Below are 22,567 nucleotides of genomic sequence, written 5' to 3'. Positions count from 1 at the left end.
CAAGATTATCGAAAACATGTCTTTTGTTGATTTTTTTAATATACTTTTTATTTATTCATTTTTATAGTTAACTAAATTCTGGGTAATTGCTATGTGGTTTTTTAAGTATCCAACAAGTAGTGGAATGAATATTAGAAAGTCATATCCGAAGTACACAATGAAAAAAACTTTTCATTTCCAAAAATATAGAGGCTGTATCAAGTGAGAGAAGATTTTTATAATGAGATGAGAGCATTAAATTAGGATCAAACTAAACGGTGGAGATGATATGCTACCTAATTCTCCCCATATTTTTTAAACCACAGGTAAACATAAAAGTAAAGGACTTAGGGATTAATTTGTCTTTCTAATACGTTTATCATTGATAGTTTCATTGATTAAATGCCTTGTTCCGATACATTTTATCAACAGCAGTTTTAATAGTGAAATTGAGCTAAAGGAATTGGAGTGATTATTGATGGTTTCATTAGCCATCGTCTCTCACCCTCAAGAACAGGCAGCATTTGAAGATTATATAAAACAAATTTTCTAAACGCCTATTATTTCACCAATCAAATATTCTCAAATGGCTCCTAGTGAGACATAAAGAACAAGGTTGCATGCAAAATAAATAAACAACAATTACTAGTCAGTCAAGCAAAGGTATAGTTAAGAAATGATGGGGGGTGCATAAAGTTGGGAGAGGGAAGAATTGACAATAAGTAGTTAAAATATTACTGAGAGCGCTTATCTACACATCTTCCCGTTGTAATGACAATGTTGAGAAAAAATTGCATTTCAAAAAGAATGGTAAAAAGAATTACAAATCCCGAAGCAAGATATGATCATTATATATACAGCCAAATGAAATAGTATATAATATAGAATATGACATTGTGAGTAATGATATGTATATTATATATAACATTAAAAGGTATATATAGAATATGACATTGTGAGTAATGATATGTATATTATATATAACATTAAAAGGTAGGCTGCTGCTCTATCAACCACCACCAGAGTAATTCAGCTCTTCAGCAAGATTCTGTCAACCAAACAGAAACAATCAGCAATATACACTACAAGCTTAACCATCAATTAAGGTATACCAGTATATTTTTACACGAAATTTTATGCAAAACGGGGGGTGGTTTTTTAGTACTTTAGTATAGCATCAAGGATTTTCATTGTTAGTTGAGGATTTTCGTTTTTGACATCTAGAAAAATTATATATTGCTTGGCTTAGGAGTTAGGACTATCACTACCCTAGGCTTTGGTTGGGAATTCAGAGGAAGCCTGCAACTAGTTTGCTAAAAATAGAATCTTCTGATAGAAACACAATTCACCACCCTTGTGTTTTTCAGTGATTCTTTTAGTCAATATGTTAGACCCAGCAAGAAATACTATTGGCAGGTTAGTCAATGATAATGTTTTTGATGGCAGATTGCGGAATAACAGGTGGTCAAAAATCTACCATATGAACACGCATTGCGGGCATCCCTTCACGAATAGCTAGGATGGTTGTCAAAATATCTGTCACTCCATTCTGCCATGGCTGCCCATTTAACAACATTGGTCCATGAAGGTGAACCACTTAATTGATTTTACTAACCAATTTCTTCCTGGGTTAACTATTCCAGCTGTCAATTTCCGTTGGGTGAATTTCCTAAATGTCTAATTGGTCTAATATGTTTGACCCAAAAGGAACAAGAGCTGGGAAATTAACGATGTTGTATAATATTTCAACCATACTCAATTTTCCCATTGATAAATAAGCTAAGTTCAGGCTAGATTTGAAGATTTAAGCCAAGTAAATCATGAATAGATCAATCTATTTGCACATCTATTGCAAGCTATGTTCAGAAATGTTTCTAAATTTGGAATTATGAGTGTACCACATTAAACAAAAATAAGTAAAACAATGCTGCACTTAGATAAATTCAAATTAAGACGCACCTGAATAAACTGTAATCCAAGTATAATATTGTTCAATATTGCTATTTATCATCTGTATGAACTTATTCACACTTTAGCATTGGCAATTATTTGCTGCAAACATTTCATAATGTAGGAGAAAGAAGGCCGCCTCCTTGGTTCCCTACAGTAAGAAACTATTGTTTCAGATTCAACCATATGGCAATGTATTACAAAAAATGCAGGAACCTATTGAACCACATTATAATTAGTTGGCCAATGGTTGGCATAACTGGTTAGAGTCTCCTTGGTGGGATTCGAATCCCACCACAGCCATTGTTAATGAGTTGTCTGTATGTGTCTCTATAAGGTCTCATTGAGCCAATGGCATAACTCTGAATGTAGGATGAGACAATCACCACCAAGCTTAAAACTTCATCTATTAAAAAACAAAAGAATTAAATTAATAATTTAATTTACTTACGTAGACCAGCAGAGCTCAATTAAGGCAGCCACTTGAGGATTCACATGCCTCGGAATTTCTAGCCTTTTGCCCATAAAACCAACAGCTGCAACAACCTATACCAATGATATTTGGATGTCAAATCAAAAGGCATTTGGTGCACATTAAAAGTAATGATCTATGCACAGACGGGACAGTGAGGAAGGAGCTCAACCAGAGGAGATAACTAACATACAACCTTGGCCATCAAATTTTAATTTGGGTGAATCACAATATAAGGATCAGTGAAAACATTAGTTTAGATTTAACCTTTCCGTATAAAAAGAGAAAATTTATTAAGATGAAAGGAAAAATATTACGAATAGAACAAAGGAGAAGGAATCCTCTTCAGAAATTACAAAACATATAACATATAACAAAGCAAAAAGAAAAATCAGTGGAACAACGCTACTTATATAATTGAAGGGGCTCCATGCGTCCAACTATCAAAAGAAGGGCTGATCATATAATTGATCCAGATGTCGAAAGATGAGTTGTTGGTACATTACAGCATGTTATATATTATCAGCTACTAAGTCAACAGAGTGTGCCAAATCTTGTCCCAATCACTGGAATCACAATGGACAGCCTTCAAAACAAATGCATCCGGACTCTCGTATTGCTCGCAGCCTTTAGCCTTTCATGCTTACTGTAATGCAGAGTGAGCTTCTGACCATGATGAGTGATTACCACTGCTCAAATTCAGGTGCTTGTGTCTTCCTTTTGTCCTCGGTAGTCCAGGAAACAGTATGTGGTTGCCCAGTCAAGCAGAGATAGGACCTCTCTTGTTTATGCCACTCCTGAGATTTTCTACGTGAATTGTGATAATCAAACTACCGTTTATCTAGCTCACAACCCTGTGCTCCATGCAGAACCAGACACATGAAACTAGCTTTTTGTTTTTCATGGTAAAAATACTAAGTAAAGAACATTGTCTTCTACATGTACCAGCTCTCAGGGCCAATGTGTCTCACTTGGGACCTCTCTCCTACTAGGATTCATCTATTATATCACTAAGTGTTCGATTCCCTCTTAGTATCATACACTCCTTCATGTGGAGGGGTTTATATTGGAGATACCAAATAGTATTAGTTATCATCTCTTATCCGATGTGGGACTCTTTTAACATACGCCCAGGACTGGACATTTGGAGCATGAATATAAATGGTGGGTGGCCCGATAGCGGAAACCTGATAGCAGGTGGCCCAACGAATAATTTTGGAGGAGGCTCTGATACCATCTTAGAAATTGTGGTTGGGTCTAACACAACCCACAAAACCAGCTTCTGAGGTGAAGATTGCCCCCACATATAAACACATTGTTAGACAATCTCTTATCCGATGTGGGACTCTTTAACAGTTACTTTTGACACCATTATTTATATTTTACCTATATTACCCTTAATAATTTATTATCTAATTCCATCTATTTCTCTCTCAGTAATAAATAGCCAAGGGTATTATTCACAAACCAATAATTAATGTTGCATTGAGCTTTGAAAACGATAATTAAACAGGAACAAAATTTTCCTTCAAATGTGAGTTTAAAAACGAACAGAGGGACAAAGAGTAACAAAATCAAATTTCCAAAATCAATTGTCAAAAAAAAATAATTATATATATCTCCAAAATCAGCGCTCAAAAAGAGGAACAATATCTTTCTCATGGTATTCTAGAGATTAGCTTACAATCCAAAGCATCATGATATGGAAAATAACCTGTGAAGGATTTAACTGCCTCCATGGTTGTTGAAGGGTCACCAGTTCCCACAAGATTACACCAAAGCTGAATACATCGCATTTTTCATTTGATAGTTCACCTTTGATGACTTCTGGTGCCATCCATTCAGGCTGATTTAGAGTTTGAAACCATCAAAGAGTTATTTTACATAAGAAAAAGTTGGAAAAAAAAAAAAAAACTAACGCTTTTCAGTTGAGGAGTAGAACTTACAGTTCCAGCAGCTGTTTTAGATGAAAGATATGTATTTGCCTTTGTACGTGAAAGGCCAAAGTCACATACCTGAGTTGATATTATAAACAAAATGAATGTCGATACACCATAATCTGAAGATCCATATATCCATAAACGCATGCAAGGAGATTGTACAAGGAATAATTATTCTAGGCAAAACCTTTTTAAGGAGTGCACTCTATCGAAATATTACAGTTCATTTTTCCCTATTAATTTTGACTTTCCTAAATCTTCTCAACGAGATAGAAAAGCTTGGGTGTAAGGCTGCTGGTATAAATTGCAGGCCTAGATCCTGTTCCACAAAATCTTAAAACTGTATGGAAGAGGACTACTATTAGGAAGGGCAGAATTGAACGCAAATGCTCATTTTGTAGGCCCAAATATTCATAGAAAGTAAACATCAGGTTATTGTATGTTTTCTAGGTGGAAAACTGGTCATGGAGGAGCAAGATATGGAGAATGTAATTGCTCGCTCAAGTTCAAAGACTCAGTTTTACGACAGTTTATTTCTGTGTACAATTTTCTCCCCTTGTTTCCTTTTATAAAGACAAATTTTCTTCCAGGAAGCTAGCTCTATTCTAAGCAACTAGTTATTAGCATAAATAAGCACAAAAACCTCTTTACAATGAATTCAATTAATAGTATTCAGAAGAGATTAACTAGAATATACTGATGGTGTAAAACAACTTTACACAATCAACCAATTAAAATCACCCACAATCAATAATGATGTGTCTAATTGGTTGATTGTGTAAAGTTGTTTTACACCGTCAGTCTATTCTAATTAATCTCTTTATGAGGACATTTGTAGTGAGAATGATATCTTTATGTGAGAATGAAAGGAAGACTTATTGACCATTAGATCAAAAATAGATGGTTGAAATTAAAAAAGCTCATTTAGGCAAGTCACACATATCCCTATTCTATTATTTCTATTCAACCTATTGATCTTTTCATCTTCGACCGATCTTCTTCCACCCACGCCCATTTACCTCTCTTTCTGATAACGAAAATTATTATAGATTATCGATCGATAATCTCCCATAATAACAGACTTGAAAGTTATTTCTTATTTGTATTGATGATATTTACCAATAACTAAAATTGATAATTTTTATGGATTCTCCAATCGGCAATTCAATTTCAAATTGTATCTAAAGGGAAGAAAGGAGATGAAGGTGGGAAGAAGATGGATCAATGGGTTGAAGAGAAATAATAGAATAGGGAGACACACATTTGTTGCTTAAAAGAGATTTTTTAATCTCAACCGTTTATTTTTGATCTAATGGCCAGTAACTATTCCTTTTATTCTCACGTAAAGATAGCATTCTCACATACAGATTTTCTAACAGTTACCTTAACAGTGTATGAATCATCAACCAAAAGATTTGGAGACTTCAAATCTCTATGAACAATGGGAGGTTTCATTTGATGAAGATAATTCATTCCACTTGCCTAGACAAACATATCACATCTCAAAGTCTTAGTGAAAGTAGTACTTTCTGTCTGATGACAAAAAAGTCAGAAATTGTAAGACTGACAGTCGTGATCAATGAAGACATACCACGTCATATGCCATACTTAAACGACGCTTCTCACTGATTGAGGAACCAACACCTGGCATCTGCAGAAGTTCATACAAGCTTCCTCTGCAATTCAAGGAGACCATTTGGTTAAGAATAAAACATTCAGCCTAAAATTATTTTTAACCAAAAAAAGTGATGATTGTGTCAGGAAATTATTTTACCTTGATAAATATTCTGTTACTATTGATAATTTTGGTGGTTGGATAACAGCGCCCATTAGAAGTACAATGTTTGGATGACGTAGACGCTTCATGAGTGTGACCTATGAAATAAACTGGGATACTGAAGTAAAATCAATGAAGACAAAAAAATGAATATATGAAAATATAATATAAAACCATTCCCAGGCCTCAATCTGAAAAAGAAAAAAAAAACAACTAAGAAAGAACATGAATAAAAATAATAGTGTATACCTCCTTTAGAAACTCTTCAAATCGTCCGGAATCAAAACCTTGCACCTTAAGTATCTTCACAGCAACATCCTGAAGGGTAACACAGTATTTGGTTATCGGATTGTACCCTATAACCTCAACCAACGCAGAAAGGACAGCATAAAAACATCTAAAAAGGAATATTAATTGTCACAATGGTAATTTATTCTTTCTTCGCTTTTGGAGTCAGCAGTTCAAGAACCATAGTCGTTTCATTTCTTTGCATTTGTTTTTTCTTCATCTACATTGTCATCCTGGACATCCTCTCCTAAATACCTTGAAGTTGTATCCTATTTTGGAGACCTCTTTTGTTTAAAATAGTGAGTCTTGTTAGTTTTCTAAACAGTAAACACCACCAAGGAAATTATCCACCTAGAGTTAATAAATGGAATTGCATCTCATTTTTTTACTTGTTCACTTGTACACTCTAGGTTTTTTTTTTCTTTATTTTTATTATTTTTAATGGCAAATGTCAGTATGTTAATTGTTATGTTAGGATACTCTAGATGATTACTCTCATGCTACATTGCCTTACACATCCATGCAAAAGCATCAGCATCATACATGAAACACCTTGTATCATCACTTCTCAACAAAATATGGAGGCAGAAAGAAAAATCAGACACTTGCTTCAAGTTGCCCAGGCTCTTTTGTTTCAAACAGGAGTCTCGAAACCCTTTCAAATTGTTGCAGCTTCTACAGCAATGTTAAAAAATTGATAGTCTACCTTCTTTTGGTATATAGATGGTCAAATCCCTACTTTATCCTCTTTCCATCGCAATCCTCATTTCCTCTTCCTCCTAGATTTCTTTTATCGCACATGCTTTATATTGAAAAGTTCGTTCTCGAATCTCTTAGTTGGATACTCATTCTCTCCAGTGAACTTTCTTAGGATATTCTCACGATGTTATTTACCTAGTTTGCATTGTTGTCTTTGGTATAGAGGTCATTCCATGGACATGCTTCTACTAAGGACTTCTCGATGTTAACTGTTTTGATCTCCTAGGAGATCGACATATAGCGAGCATGTTCTTGTTGAAAGCGACTCCATTTATCAGAGAAGTGAGAAGACCAAGTTGAAGTGTTGTTACTTGATCTAGTCTAAATATACCAAGCAATGGCAAAGGTAACGTTTGAATTCGTGTATACAATGGAAAATCTATTCATAGATGAATGGGAGAACCTGCCCCCGCAAGATAAATTTGATTATTATCTAGAGTAAATTACACTACCCTCCCCTCATAGGTTAAAATATACACGCCCCTCCCCTCTTATGCAAAGTATACTAAAGAAAATTACACTATCCTCCCCTGAAAGATGATTGAATCACATTCTCTTCCCCTCTTATGTTAAAATCTACACTCCCCTGCCTTGATAAACACTTGGTCAATTTTAATATAATTATCAAACTTCTAAAATGCATGTTTTTCTCTATTTTTGATTCACAATATCATTAACATATAGTTTTAAACCCTATTAGAAACTATGAAGCAATACAAGAAAAGTGTGCATATAAAAATATGTATTTATGAAGCAATACTTTAACAGTAAATTGTGGTTTAGAATGAATTGCTATTATAAAAACATCCATATATGCTAAAATTGGTTAAAATTTCATACATATTTAACTCTAAAGGGAGTAGAGTGTAATTCAGGCATCTCTTAGCAGAGGATAGTATAATTTACTCTGTATATTTACTTCTCAAGGGAGGAAAGTGTACACTTTAACACAAGAGGATATGGGAGTGTAATTCAAACCTCTCTCATGGGAAAGAGTGAAATTTACTCTATTGTTATACTCCCTCTGGTCCTTTTTATAAGAGACAATGGGTCAACAAAAGTTGATGTATTTAGTCCATATTATGAACTAAATACATCAACTTTTGTTGACCCATTTCTCTTATAAAAGGACAAGAGGGAGCATTTTATAAAGCTGGGCGCATCCCTCCTATGACGTGTTTTATCTTTCAGTATATAAAATATGGAGATAGGAACACTAACAGCACTCAGTCATTCTAATTCATCAATTTTTCTAACAACAATGAATGACAGCAACAGCATGAATGTTGATATCCTTATAATGAGGACAGACGAATAAGTAGATACTTGAAGAAATAAATGCTTACAGAGCCACGCCAGTCCGCACGAAGTACAGTTCCAAATGACCCTGAAAAACAGTTATTGTTGCTCTTATTTTACTGTTTCATATTAGATTTTCTCTAAGACAAAGACTGCATGGGTAGAATCAGAAATTTTTTACTCTATATATCTTGTACAAGGTTTCAAATAGTACCTGTCCCAATGTTCTCCTTCAAAATAAGTTCACTCCACGGAATGTCCAGATCCTCCTCCTCAAGGTCAACTTCATGACTCGAATAATTCACTACTGATTGGTTTGCTTCATTGAAAGACACGTGTTCCTCGGTACCAGGACCTAAATGAGATGGCATATCAAATTAGGAGAATCCAGCGCCATTAAGACAGAAAACAGAGAATGCAGAGTATTTGAGCTTATTTATTAAAGAAACAAATTAGGCATATTAAGTATCAGAAGGTATAATCTGCTCATGAGAATCCTTTTATTGATAGAATAGACAATTCAATATTACTGAACGCACCTATATGGTTGTTCCCACCAGCATAGTTTGCACCAAACATTTCAGTTTGCTGAAGATCCACTTTGTCCCTACAATCAACAGTACCTCCTGTCATGATGAAAATCAGCAAATTTAGAGGTATATAACTGGGGACAGATACCATGTTAAACTTTTGATATTTATCATTAACCTTTATATATTCTAAATTATTTTTTCTTCCTATGCCGTATCAAGGATCACGCTGCATGAACAATATCAATATCACGCAAGGTTTTAAACTGATATGGCAGAAGCAACAAATATAAAATAACACAGAAAACACCAAGCAACAGAATAGTAATACCAAAATGACCAAAGAGCGTGCACGCACAGACGCAATCAAAGGATTACAACATAAAATGCCTGTAGGAAAGCACAAAACAAACACAATGCAAGGAAAAATTATAGACAAAGAAACCACCACAATAGCCACAAAACTACTAGGAAATTTCCTCAACAAAACACCCACAACAAAAGGAATTGTTGAGAGTCCCACATTTGATGAGATAAGGTACGAACATATGTTTATAAGTGGTCCTCACCAACAAGCCAATTTGAAAGGTTGAGTTAGGCACAACCCAAAATTCTAAGATGGTATCAGAGTCTATTTAAGATCCGTTGTGCCACGTGCTATCAGGTTACCACTATCGGGTCACTCGGATCACGCTCTAGATATCCACTCCTGGACGGTGGGGGTGTTAAAAGTCCCACATTGAATGAGTTAATGCCTGAACATATGTTTATAAATTGGGGGAGCCCTCGCCTTCAGTGACGGATCCAGGAATTTTGAATAGTGGGGGCACCATATATTAAAAATTTGTAGCATTATATACATGTTACATTTCGTTTTCAAAAGCATAAATACCCATCAAAATTGTCCTCTATGATTTTTCATATTCTAGAAATATTGAATGATTTTCTCATTTTCAATATCAATAAAAATATTTCCCTCTATATAAATAATTAAACAATCATTTAACCAGTCATCTCCCATCCGATTTCGCATCTGATTCATATTATCAAAAAATGATTTAAGATATATATGATGATAGGTGTGGGCGAAGAGAAAGATGATATATGATAAGTGTGGGCTATGTGATCAAATTGTTAACTATTGGTATATTATACTACTAAAAAAAAAGGTTTTTAAAAACTTTGTGAAGGCACAAGCCCACACATGCTTGGCCATACATCCGTCCCTGCTCGCCTTACAAGCCGGTTTTGTAAGGTTGAGTTAGGCTCGACCCAAAATTCTAAGAGGGATAAACTAGAGGGGGAAGCCCTCACCTTACAAGCCGGTTTTGTAAGGTTGAGTTAGGCTCAACCCAAAATTCTAAGAGGGATAAACTAATAATAAAACACAAAACAACACTCCTTCTGCCTTCAATAAAGAAGAAAACTTTTTCGTGCAAGAAATCTACAGATTTCTAAGTAGAATATATTTAAATAATTAGACTGAATAAGTGTTACATTGACATATCAAGAAGTAACCCAAGTACAACTAATGCAAGTCAAACTCAATAACACTTTTAACATTATAATACTACCGCTGGTCCCAGTTACTAAGAAAAACCAAAATCAATAAACTTATTTATTATTGTAAAATTTTTATTGTTTTTCCAAACATACCTTCATGGAAAATTGTGAGACATTAAGTACACCCACTAATATTACAAAGACAACATCTTAAATGAGGATAAAAAAGTCATATAAGCAATAAATACATCCTAAAGTTGTAATTTTTTCTTATAAATGAGACCAAAAAAAGCTCTTATGATTAGGACCAGAAGTTGTAAATAACACAGCAATATTCCAAACAAAGTAATGTAACATGTGGTTTGCCGTTTTTGTGGACATGGTAACTTCTAACATTTCATTGAAAACCAAAGATTTACTACAAAAGTCAATATTTGAAAGTTCGGATCTATAACTATAAAAGCCCAGGTGATGAAGACTGACAAAGGGAAAAAAGAGATAGTTGTTTTCAGTATAAAGGCAAATAAAAAGGTAGCTCCCTTTTCTTAATACTCTAATTGCACCCGATAATTATTTTATTTAAAAAAGGCATCCAGAAGGGCAAAGGAAACAACCTGACGTGGTATCAAACACAAGATGCAGTGCTTGATTGTCCAAGAAATACAATTGGGCCATTGTCTTTGTATATTCAGCTGTTTCAACTGGCTTGAACCTTGGATGACATAATGGAGAAGGGATCAACATCGAAGATGCAGAATTCACTGAAGAATCAGGTTGGCATGTATCCCCGGGCCTTCCTACTAAATCAATCATATACTCCCTGGAAAGGTGTACATGTATTCACTTCAGTTAGACCTCTTATTAAAGATTATAATATGGAGGAGAGGCCAAAACTGACCATGTCAGTATGTTATTTGTATGCAGTTACTTGTTGCTGTTTTATGTTTATTTGTGGCAGTTTATATGTTTATGTATAATTCAGTTTGTGCTAGAAATAAAAAAAAAGACAAGACTAAGTTATCCTGAAATTAGAGAGTCATTGATTGGGCAGGAGAGACCAAGGCTCTTGAGTCTTGAATCTCTTGGCGAAACCGAGTCTATCATGTCTCTGATCTGTGTATTGTAATTTATGTTTGCAAGTGTGTGATTCAGTATATATAATCCCCTAACTCAGTTGAGATTTTTACTCCAAAGTACATCATTGTAAATTCCTAATACTATCACATTCTTACTTTAATTGAAATTTGTTTTTAAATATGATAATCAATTCCATGTTGCAGACATATTACATGTAATATAAGAAATGAACAATTGAAAACATTGATGGTTGATGTAAGAGTTGTCTCCAGTTCTCCTAAATATTTGAAACAAGCAAATGAAAAAATACTATTACAAACTGACAATACTGTCAATATTAGCTTGCAATCCCTCATAAATATTCATAAACACACCCTTCTGTCACCTATCTTGTAGACAAGTGCTATCCCCCATTTAAAAATGGCAATCAATACAATATTAGACCTTTAGCCAAAACTATTACAAGACTATGGTTAAAGCTTCTGCGTCTTTCTCCAACTACAAGTCTTCTACATACAAGTCAATACCACTAAAGATGAAATTCCACCTTCAATCTCTCTCTTATTAGAAGATACTCCCGCCCTGTGTCCTCCTCCTTCCCCCGCCGCCTTCCGTCTTTGTTAGGAGATAAGATAATAAGAGTTTTGATACTATGAGTTAGTAACAATACAGGCTAATGAGGAGCTAACTAGGAATATTAATTAGGATTATCATGTATAAATTGTGAAGGGGAAACCCTTGGAGGAGAGATTCTCTCCTATTCTTTCTTATTTTCTTAATTAAATTGTTCTTTATATTCCATCCAATTACTGGGTTCCTAGAAATCTTCTATTCCATTTACTCTGTTTTACTTATGCTTAGGCACCATATGTTTCAAAGGCCTGTCACCATATCTCTAACGTTTCATATATCCCCTCTTACAACTCTCCAGCTAAGCTAAGCATGGACAGTAGCACCAATTCTTGGCTCATTTTGGTGAGTGCGTCTAGAACCTAGTTAAAAAAATACAAGTTTAAAGTTGACCCTTTCGTGCACACCCACAATTATTAGAGTATCTTTTGTATTTATTATATTTGGCGTTCTTACACTAGTTTTGGCCTCTTCATACATATATTTGAAGCAAGCAATACAAACATCTTGTTTGTCTAAGTCCTTCCCCAAAATATCTCTAGGTACCCTAACATATGCCTATTTCAAATCATTAAAAACCATGTGTGCATCTCATAGCGGGTCTCCTAGCAAGCGTGTAACTTCCATGGCAGGTCTGTCTGGCAAACCAAATTGATGATTTTATTGGTGTGGGTTTCTTGCATTAATCTCTGTTCCATTACTCACTCCCACAGCTTCACAGTGTGACCAGTCCATTAAACTCCGTATAATGTGGCCAGTTTTATATGAATGTGTCAAACTTAATAAAACTACAACAATTTAAAAATTATAATATCAGCATTATTTAGCTTTCTGAAGAAAACTCAACATTATGTTAGAAATACCCCCCCACCCGACCCACCCACACACAAAGTCGCAAATAATTCAAAAATATTCATATTCGAATTTCAATAATTAACAAATGCAACTGACCTGTCAGAACCAAATTGCACTATACAAGAAGCACCCATGTCCTTTCTACAATACTTGCATCCCTTAGCGATTCGACACGGTAGGTTGATTAAATCCGCTAACACCTGCAATTAAAATTATCATAGGATATTCACATGCGAGCTCTTACAAAAACTTCAGCAGCATGCTAAAAAACAAATTCACAGTTCGAAACTCCAAGGTGTATCCATCATTAAGAAATGAAGACAATAAAATATGAAACTAGAAGATAAATGGCAATCATCTCAGTGACACGTTTTTTTTTGTTTGCAAAAGCTCATCTCAGCGATATTGAATTAAAAAAAAATGTTCTGACCAGAAAATGGGTCAAAAATAACGAATCGGATATTGAATATTACTTTAAAGAGCAATGCTCGATGGACACAAAGGCCAATGGGTAAGCTTCCAATTGGAAGAATGATACACTGTAGACAGCTTTTAAGAATATCAGAGCATTCCTTCCAGCGCGCACCTAAATTTTCCTCGTCGGAAGATCCTCCCCTATTGAAAAGAATAAAAGCTTGTTAAAAAGATGTGAATGCTAATGTTAGTTTTTCTTTTTTGAAAAAATGAAGAGAGGTGAACTCACCCCATCCTACTACAAACAAGATTTGCAAGCTGATCAGTTGCATCTTTGATGGTAATCCAGTTACTTGAAAGACTTAATACCCCAGTTAGCAGTTCTCTCAAGGCAGGGTCTCTAGATTTGTCAATAGCAACCACTACAACTGACGAGTTATCACACGGTTTAACCGACATTAGTGATTCAAATGATGGAATCATACCAACATTCTGCATATCGGTACTTATAGTCCATGTATATGCATCCATCCCATGAATTAGGTAAAATCCGTCTAGAACTTTGTCAGAGTATTGCAAACAACCATTTACCTGGTCAGGAAAGATTAATGAACACCTGATATAATTCCAGTTCAGGAAATATTAATGAACAAAACTTGAAAATATTCAAAGGTACATGGATGATTCCAAAGCTAATTTACATTATCAGTTGTGAAGTAAATTTGAAAATTACTCATCAAAAGTGAAGTGAACTGTGTCAGAGTCAACTAGTTGTTAAGTACAATACCACAGAAAAAGTGAGCACAACCGGTGCGTGGTTTGTATCTTGTAAAACTCTTGTACTAGTAAGAAATTTTAGGACCTGTATGGATTGACTTATTTGAGCTTATTGAGATACTATTATTTGGATAGCTTATGGAAATAGTTTATGATGAGTCCATAAGCTGGTTTCAGCTTATTTCCTGAAGACTCTTCAATCTAGCTTATACATAACATAATCACTTATAGGATAATATAAACACTTAATTAACTTGTTTATCCAAAAGTAATATCGAGAATGTTTAGGCGATGATAGGAAAATCAAATCAAATATAATGAAATGCGTGTAAAAGAGAGAATAAATACCCAAAAACGGTGTGAAAGTGATTGGGGGGAATCGGAAGAAGAAGAAGAAGGAGAAGGAGAGGAGGTAGGTTCCAAATCCAAGAAGCGATTGGATTGAGAGGAAGAAGCAGAGTGAGATGAAATGCGAAGAGCAAGTGCGAGCTGCAATTGATAGCTCTCTTCTGTTTGCTTTGCCCAGCTCTTGAAAGAAGAAGAAGAACCTTCTTCGTCTTCTTCATCTTCGTCGTTCTTCATAATCATCATCGTGCTCTCAGATTCGCACTCACGCTCACCACCGCCGTACATTTCCTATCTCAGCTCGCTCAAACAACTTTCCTCTTTCGCAAACTTAACTCCCAACTTTCCTCTTTTAACTTAACTACTTGCTCACCACCATTTTGGTCTTGTTTCTCCTCGTCACAATGGTCTCTGTCACAATAGTCTCTGACTCAGACACACTTTTTTCATCTAATAGTTAATTGACTTTCAAATGTTACCTCAGTCAAAAGTTGATGTATCTTGTTCTCTTCGTACGAAAAAAACAATCCAATGGTTCACGTTAAATGTTTCAGTTATAAAAATAAAAAACAAAATTTATCTTCACCATCTTTGTTATTGTTTTGATGGATTTAAAAAAGAAGAATAAATTAACAACGTTTGCAATGGATAAAAAAAAAATCATCTAAAATATTTGTGGAAAAATGAATTTTAACTTTATTTTTAATTAATATGTTATCGAGTCTCAATATTTAAGTTTTTTAAAAGAGTATGATTCAATCACTCATAGAGAATAAATGTAAAAAGGAAAAAGATAAATGAAAACATTCATTTCAAATTTGAAATGGGTTCAATAATTATTCATTCATGTGTCATTCAGAATAGACACTTCAACATTTTTTACTGAGTTAACGGTCTTAATTGATGTCAGGGACTCAAGTGACAAAGAGAATGAAAAGTGACTTATTTATTTGAATTTTAATCTGAGTCAAGAGCAATAGTGACAGTAAGTATCACTCCTAGGGACTAAAATGGTAGTGTTGCCCCCTGATTTTGTCAAAGTCGATCAGTTTACCCCCTTTGTCAGTTTTCTCCATCAGTCATGATGACGTGGCAGTTTTCTGTCTATGCGGCACTACCATGTACGCATAACGGACATGCCATATCAAATGGAGGGTTTTGCTTTTTTTTTTTTTTTAAGCTGAAATCTTTCTTTTTAACACACATTATCGTACATCATTTCCTATATGTGCCTTCGGAAAAATTTCCAATGAGGAATGATTTGAATTTTGATGAAAAATGTATGAATTAAATTCATGAATCAATTCAATCCATGTATGATTCGATTCATGATTCAATTCAAGTCAAGTTTGATTCGATTCAAAACACTACATAATAAAAAAAAAGGATCAAAATCAAAATTAATTTGAATCAATTCAATTTAAGTTTGATCCGAATCAAACGTTCAAAATGACTGAAACACAATTTTATGCATGGAAACATTTTCAAACTTTTTATGCATGAGGAGATACCTAGATAGAGTAAAACACAACATAATGAAAAGGATCTAAACCGAAATTAATTTGAATCGATTCAATCAAAGTCTGATTCGAATCAAAAGTTCAAAATGAGTGAAACATAGTTTTATGCATGGGAAATTTTAAAAAAATTTAAACTCGTTTTATTATGCTTTTGTGTCAATAACAACGCATTTAAAATTAGGAGAATCAACTATAAAAGGTCCCTTCGTCTCATAGAAAGTTAAAAAAAAACATCAATGTGATACATCTTATTTCCATCATCTCTTACCGACAAAGTGTTTATACGTACGACCTTAGGGACAATTCGCCCGCTACTTCGAGGCCATCCGTCTTGATCTTGTTCAAATTAATATTGAAATAGACATTTTAAATTATTGCATACATAAAAGCATAATAAAGCGAGTTCATATTAAAACATGTAATGGAAAAAAATGGACGTGAAAAAAAAAGGCTTAATTGCATGTTTGGTCCCTTATGTTTATTTTAGTTTTCAAGTTGGTCCCTTACGTTTTGAAAGTTTCAAGTTGGTCCCTTACGTTTTAAAAGTTTTCAAGTTGGTCCCTTACGTTTTGAAAGTTTCAAGTTGGTCACTTATGTTTATTTTAGTTTTCAAGTTGGTCCCTTATGTTTATTTTAGTTTTCAAGTCGGTCCAAAACATAAGGGACCAACTTGAAAACTAAAATAAACATAAGGGACCAACTTGAAAACTAAAATAAACATAAGGGACCAACTTGAAAACTAAAATAAACATAAGGGACTAACTTGAAACTTTCAAAACGTAAGGGACCAACTTGAAAACTAAAATAAATGTATGGGACCAACTTGAAACTTTCAAAACATAAGGGACCAACTTGAAAACTAAAATAAACATAAGGGACCAAACATGCAATTAAGCCAAAAAAAAATAAAGGAAAAAAATGAATACAATTCTTCTTTGCAGGAAAGAATATTTAAATACATACCTAAATAAATAAATAAAGAGATATTTTAAAATATGTAAATGAAAAATTGAATACAGTTTATTTTTGTAAGAACTTTTTCATTTAATAAAATGGGTGAAATTTAAGGTGAGGGATCAATTAAATTCTTGATCGGTGAACCATGAAAAATATACAATTAGATCCTATTATGAGTTCTAGATTTATTTAAAATAAAATTATTTGCACACAATAACGCCTACATTTTCTTCCTTGTATATATGCGACCAACTTCATCTCCGTCGCCCCAAACTTATATTCTTGTTGACAAAGATAGAGGAGTCCATATTTCTACTACACTACAATGCCACTATTACCATCCACAATTTCACTCATTCACTTTCTAATTATTACTTTTTTCTTCTTCATTTGCTTGTGTTTTAGTTGAAGGTTGAACACTAAAAGTGAGATTTGACATCGGTTCTTTCAAAGGATATGGATTTGGTAATGTAAAACAGCACACAATTTCGCACTGTAATCAATCACAACGGTTGATATGACATGGGACAGTTCAGATTGCACATCAGTTTTATGATCTTAACGTAACAACAGGAAATCCAAGTCCTTCTTTCAATTTTTAAGTATTGAACACTAAAATTTAAATTGACACGGGTTCTTTCAATTTCTAAGTATAAAAAATTCAACTCCTTATGTGATATGTATCATTCCCTTTCATACCTATTATTGCCATGGTATGATCAATTTAACATTAAATTTGAATTTGAATAACTAAACCATGGCGTAACATATCGAACTACCGAGATATCACCATTTGAGAGAGAGGTTACATAGTTGGAAAGAGACAAGAGCGGTATTGTTTTTTTTTTTTTAAAGAAAGAGCGGTATTGTTTGTGAACATGTATATATGCCCTCTTGTTTTAAAAAAAAAATGTCTATATGCTCTCATTTTTATTTGCCACAAATCTAGAACGTTGATTTGATCTAACGATATTTTATATAGTTCATCGGTGACGGACATTTTGTAACACCCCGTTTTCCCAACGTAAAAATTTGTTAAATAAAATCAGAGTTTTTCATCATAAAACGGAATGTCACATTTCTTAAAAATCGTAAATGGAATAAATAATAATTTATCCTTCAAAAATATAAGAACTTAATCTTTTAAATCTCGCAGCGGAAATATTTCAACATCATAAATAGTCTTTGGCACGAAGGCCTCATCATAAAAGTCTCATAAATAGTCTAAAACATAATAATTAGTTCAAATCCAACAACTTCATTATAAATCTCTTAAAACAATACGTAAGGAATAGAAACAATGTCAAAACTCTCATCCCGTTACGTATCAGAGCACCTAAAGACACACTGTGAGGAGTCCACTCACGACCACGCCTAATCTTGATTACCTGCAAGTTACCCATACGAAGAGCAACATTTTCAAGCAGAAGGGGTGAGATTTCTCAAACAATAATATCAAGCTTATAAATCATAAATTACATTTAACAACTTAAATATCATTAACATATCTTAAACTTCATTAACTAGCATCATTAACCTCCTACATTAGTCATATACTTCATCTTATATCATCAAATAATAATCACGAACATCATCACATATATTAATCACAACATCATCACATATCGTCAAATATTAATCATAAACATCATAGCATTATCAAACGTAGCATTATCATAATCAACTTCATAATCAAATTCATAAACAACTTCATATTCAAATTCATAATCAAATATCATCTTTAAAACATAAGCAAACATCATCTTAAAATCATCAGACATCTTATTCAACTCAACACTTGACTCGACGATGCGACTCAACTTGACAATGCAACTCTTAACATCTTAAACCTTCGTAAAAACTTCTTGATATGCAAATGCATGTGGTACCATTCAGCAACATATATGAGCGTAATTAGGCTCTTCAACGTGTGAGCATAAAGCTGCCGGGCCTAAAGCCCCCAACGTAGTTTGAGCACAAAGGCTGCCGGGCCTAAAGCCCCCAACTTTAATGAGCACAAAGGCTGCCGGGCCTAAAGCCCCCAACTTTAATGAGCACAAAGGCTGCCGGGCCTAAAGCCCCCAACTTTAATGAGTATGCAATGGACTCAATCTTCCTACAACTTAGACAACATCATGAACATCTCTTATAACTTCTTGACGTAGACCGACACTTACATCTTAAATAAGACTCGGCAGTATATGCAGCATATAAATACATCATCAAATGATAATCAACAACATCTTAAACATCACATCATCATAAGCATTATAATTAACACATATAGTGCATAAATAACAAGATACATCTTTATATAACCCATCCTTAAATCACACATCTTCAAATAACACATCTTTATATAAGACCTTTCTTTGAATCACACATAGTCAAATAATTCATCAATTACACTTTGTTAAACAAAACACACAAAGAACAGTTCTAGATCCTCTATTAATATTATAGTATTAAAGTAACGACAACCTTGACACTTCCTTTTAATATAATAAAACGTATACTCTAAGCTTTACTACTCAAGAGATCAAATGAACCAAATACGCTCATTATTTATTTATTTATTTATTTCTTAATTAAGCTTGTAAAAGCCATCGACTTGTTCTACACACTTCATAAATATATACATTCCCACACATTTCATATAAATATATTTTACAAGAACCATATAAGCAATGACACTACCTATATTAGTATAAGCATTTAACACAGGCACCACCGTACATAAATAAAATAAACAAGGACACTACTTATAAATATGTAAAAGCATATAGTATAGGGACCTTGCAAATAGGCTATACTGGGAACAAGTATAAATAAATAAATTTAAGGGTAGTACTTAATAAAGTTGTATTTGATACCTTGAGAAAATTACTTTGGTTATCGTCAACTATTTCATCCCACCACTATCATCTTATACTCCTTTAATTAATCCATGATTTTAGACTCATCGTGTGATCACACTATTTACTTTATTAGGAACTTCTCTCATTAACCTCAAGTAACTTGATATTTTCCCTAATCAAACGACACTATCCAAAAGGTTTCCTATGCAAACAAATCTCGACCATGTATATTTACCTATGATAGTACCTTCTGTTGCCTTCACTGCTATCACGCATATTTTACCTATGAAAGATTTACCCATGATAATACCTTTCATACTTTCATTGCCATTTATTTTTACTTGTGATAATTACCTATGATAGATACCCGTGTTCCCTTAGTTCTATCTCCTGGTAGCTATTTTTATTTAAAACTTATTATTAAAAACGTCTTTAAAATAGTAGAAATTATTTTCATTGTAACAATTCTCTCAATAAAAATCACTTTAAATCTATAATATATTAATGTAACTAATATAATTGCAATTATCCACTGTACTTGGTCGAACCTATAACATCGAAAGTTCAGTACTCACCATCATATTAGTAGATCTAACAAATTTGCATCCTATGCACAATTAAATATTATATATTAATTCTACCAGTATACATACATCACATTTATATATTATCTCAAAAAAATGTTTCAGCAAGCTTTGATTAGAAAACTCATACGCTTCAAAACAATCATACAATGAACAAACAAACCACAAGAGAAGCTTCACGTGTAGCAATTTTCTATCAATTGACAAAAGTACACAAATAAAGTAAGACCCATTGTCATCTTATATTACGGCATAAAGTTGTTATAATCAGTAACCGAATTGTTCAATCAATAGATAGGGTTTACCGAAATTCAAATTGCTATAGAAGAACATCTTTCAAATAAAGGAAAAATACTACGGCATGATTTAACAAAGAAAAATTAAGAAAACAAACTAACAATCCTTCACTACCCACATGAATACACAATAAAACTCCCCCCTTACATCAATTCAGTAGTTTTCCATCATCTAATCATCAATTCTCATTCAAACCCTAATTTCTCATAATCTCACAACTCATCCTAAAACATGTTAGATGCAATCTAATGATCTACAGACTTAATATTAGTGAAAGATAGTCTCACCCTTACCTTAGATTGTTTTTCTGAAATCAAAAGCAGCGTTCTTCGTTCCTAGGGTTCTCTCTCTGAGTTCTCCTCTTTCTCCAAAAAGCGGTCTAACGTAAAAATTCTTTCTAACCTAAACTTCTTTATTTATAATACTAATCACTCTTCCTAAATCTATTTAGGCTCAATAACTTATTCTTCTTTCTATTCTAACCTCCAATTCTACTTACATTAATAATTCTCATATTCTAATAAATAATAGAATAATGCCACATGATAAAATACTAACACCTCACATATATAAAATAAATCACATAAATAGATTCTAACTTAATAAAAATATATAAATAAAAGGAGAGCGTTACAACTCTCCCCAACTTAAAAGAATTTCGTCCTCGAAATTCAAAGCACAAGAAAAAATAAATTTAGTTATTGCTTCTTCAAACGAAACACAAAACCACATCAAAGTTAGTCAGTTAAACATGATCACGTAATAAAACATAACTACTAACTAGAAAACATGACGACACGACACAACGACTCATCTACTTGGCCGGACGGACCGACCTGCTCTGATACCAATTGTAACACCCCGTTTTCCCAACGTAAAAATTTGTTAAATAAAATCAGAGTTTTTCATCATAAAACGGAATGTCACATTTCTTAAAAATCGTAAATGGAATAAATAATAATTTATCCTTCAAAAATATAAGAACTTAATCTTTTAAATCTCGCAGCGGAAATATTTCAACATCATAAATAGTCTTTGGCACGAAGGCCTCATCATAAAAGTCTCATAAATAGTCTAAAACATAATAATTAGTTCAAATCCAACAACTTCATTATAAATCTCTTAAAACAATACGTAAGGAATAGAAACAATGTCAAAACTCTCATCCCGTTACGTATCAGAGCACCTAAAGACACACTGTGAGGAGTCCACTCACGACCACGCCTAATCTTGATTACCTGCAAGTTACCCATACGAAGAGCAACATTTTCAAGCAGAAGGGGTGAGATTTCTCAAACAATAATATCAAGCTTATAAATCATAAATTACATTTAACAACTTAAATATCATTAACATATCTTAAACTTCATTAACTAGCATCATTAACCTCCTACATTAGTCATATACTTCATCTTATATCATCAAATAATAATCACGAACATCATCACATATATTAATCACAACATCATCACATATCGTCAAATATTAATCATAAACATCATAGCATTATCAAACGTAGCATTATCATAATCAACTTCATAATCAAATTCATAAACAACTTCATATTCAAATTCATAATCAAATATCATCTTTAAAACATAAGCAAACATCATCTTAAAATCATCAGACATCTTATTCAACTCAACACTTGACTCGACGATGCGACTCAACTTGACAATGCAACTCTTAACATCTTAAACCTTCGTAAAAACTTCTTGATATGCAAATGCATGTGGTACCATTCAGCAACATATAT

General features: G+C 33.4%; 1 protein-coding gene across 2 annotated transcripts; it reads right to left on the bottom strand.

Annotated features, from left to right (window-relative positions):
- Window positions 1-691: 691 nt before the first annotated feature.
- Window positions 692-14,949, bottom strand: LOC146954721 (serine/threonine-protein kinase CTR1-like). Of its 2 annotated transcripts, none has more exons than XM_085717996.1 (17): window positions 14,599-14,949; window positions 13,763-14,089; window positions 13,533-13,674; window positions 13,156-13,259; window positions 11,112-11,317; window positions 9,004-9,090; window positions 8,679-8,819; window positions 8,512-8,552; window positions 6,368-6,436; window positions 6,116-6,216; window positions 5,933-6,017; window positions 5,725-5,823; window positions 4,348-4,416; window positions 4,116-4,247; window positions 2,381-2,475; window positions 1,939-2,080; window positions 692-1,027 (listed from the first exon to the last, which is right to left on the bottom strand). In XM_085717996.1, the coding sequence occupies exons 1-16, from the start codon at window positions 14,814-14,816 to the stop codon at window positions 2,005-2,007; spliced, it is 1,992 nt and encodes a 663-aa protein (XP_085574122.1). In that variant the 5' UTR covers window positions 14,817-14,949; the 3' UTR covers window positions 692-1,027; window positions 1,939-2,004. The 2 variants fall into 2 exon arrangements, with proteins under 2 accessions (XP_085574122.1, XP_085574118.1); XM_085717992.1 differs by having other exon boundaries at window positions 13,763-14,064.
- Window positions 14,950-22,567: the final 7,618 nt, after the last annotated feature.

The sequence above is a fragment of the Medicago sativa genome, chromosome 1 (assembly GCF_051527215.1).
Source record: "Medicago sativa cultivar Bolivia chromosome 1, Bolivia_mono, whole genome shotgun sequence".
Taxonomy (NCBI): domain Eukaryota; kingdom Viridiplantae; phylum Streptophyta; class Magnoliopsida; order Fabales; family Fabaceae; genus Medicago; species Medicago sativa.
Note: the sequence above shows the minus strand (reverse complement) of the source record. Positions and strands in the feature narration are given on the sequence as shown.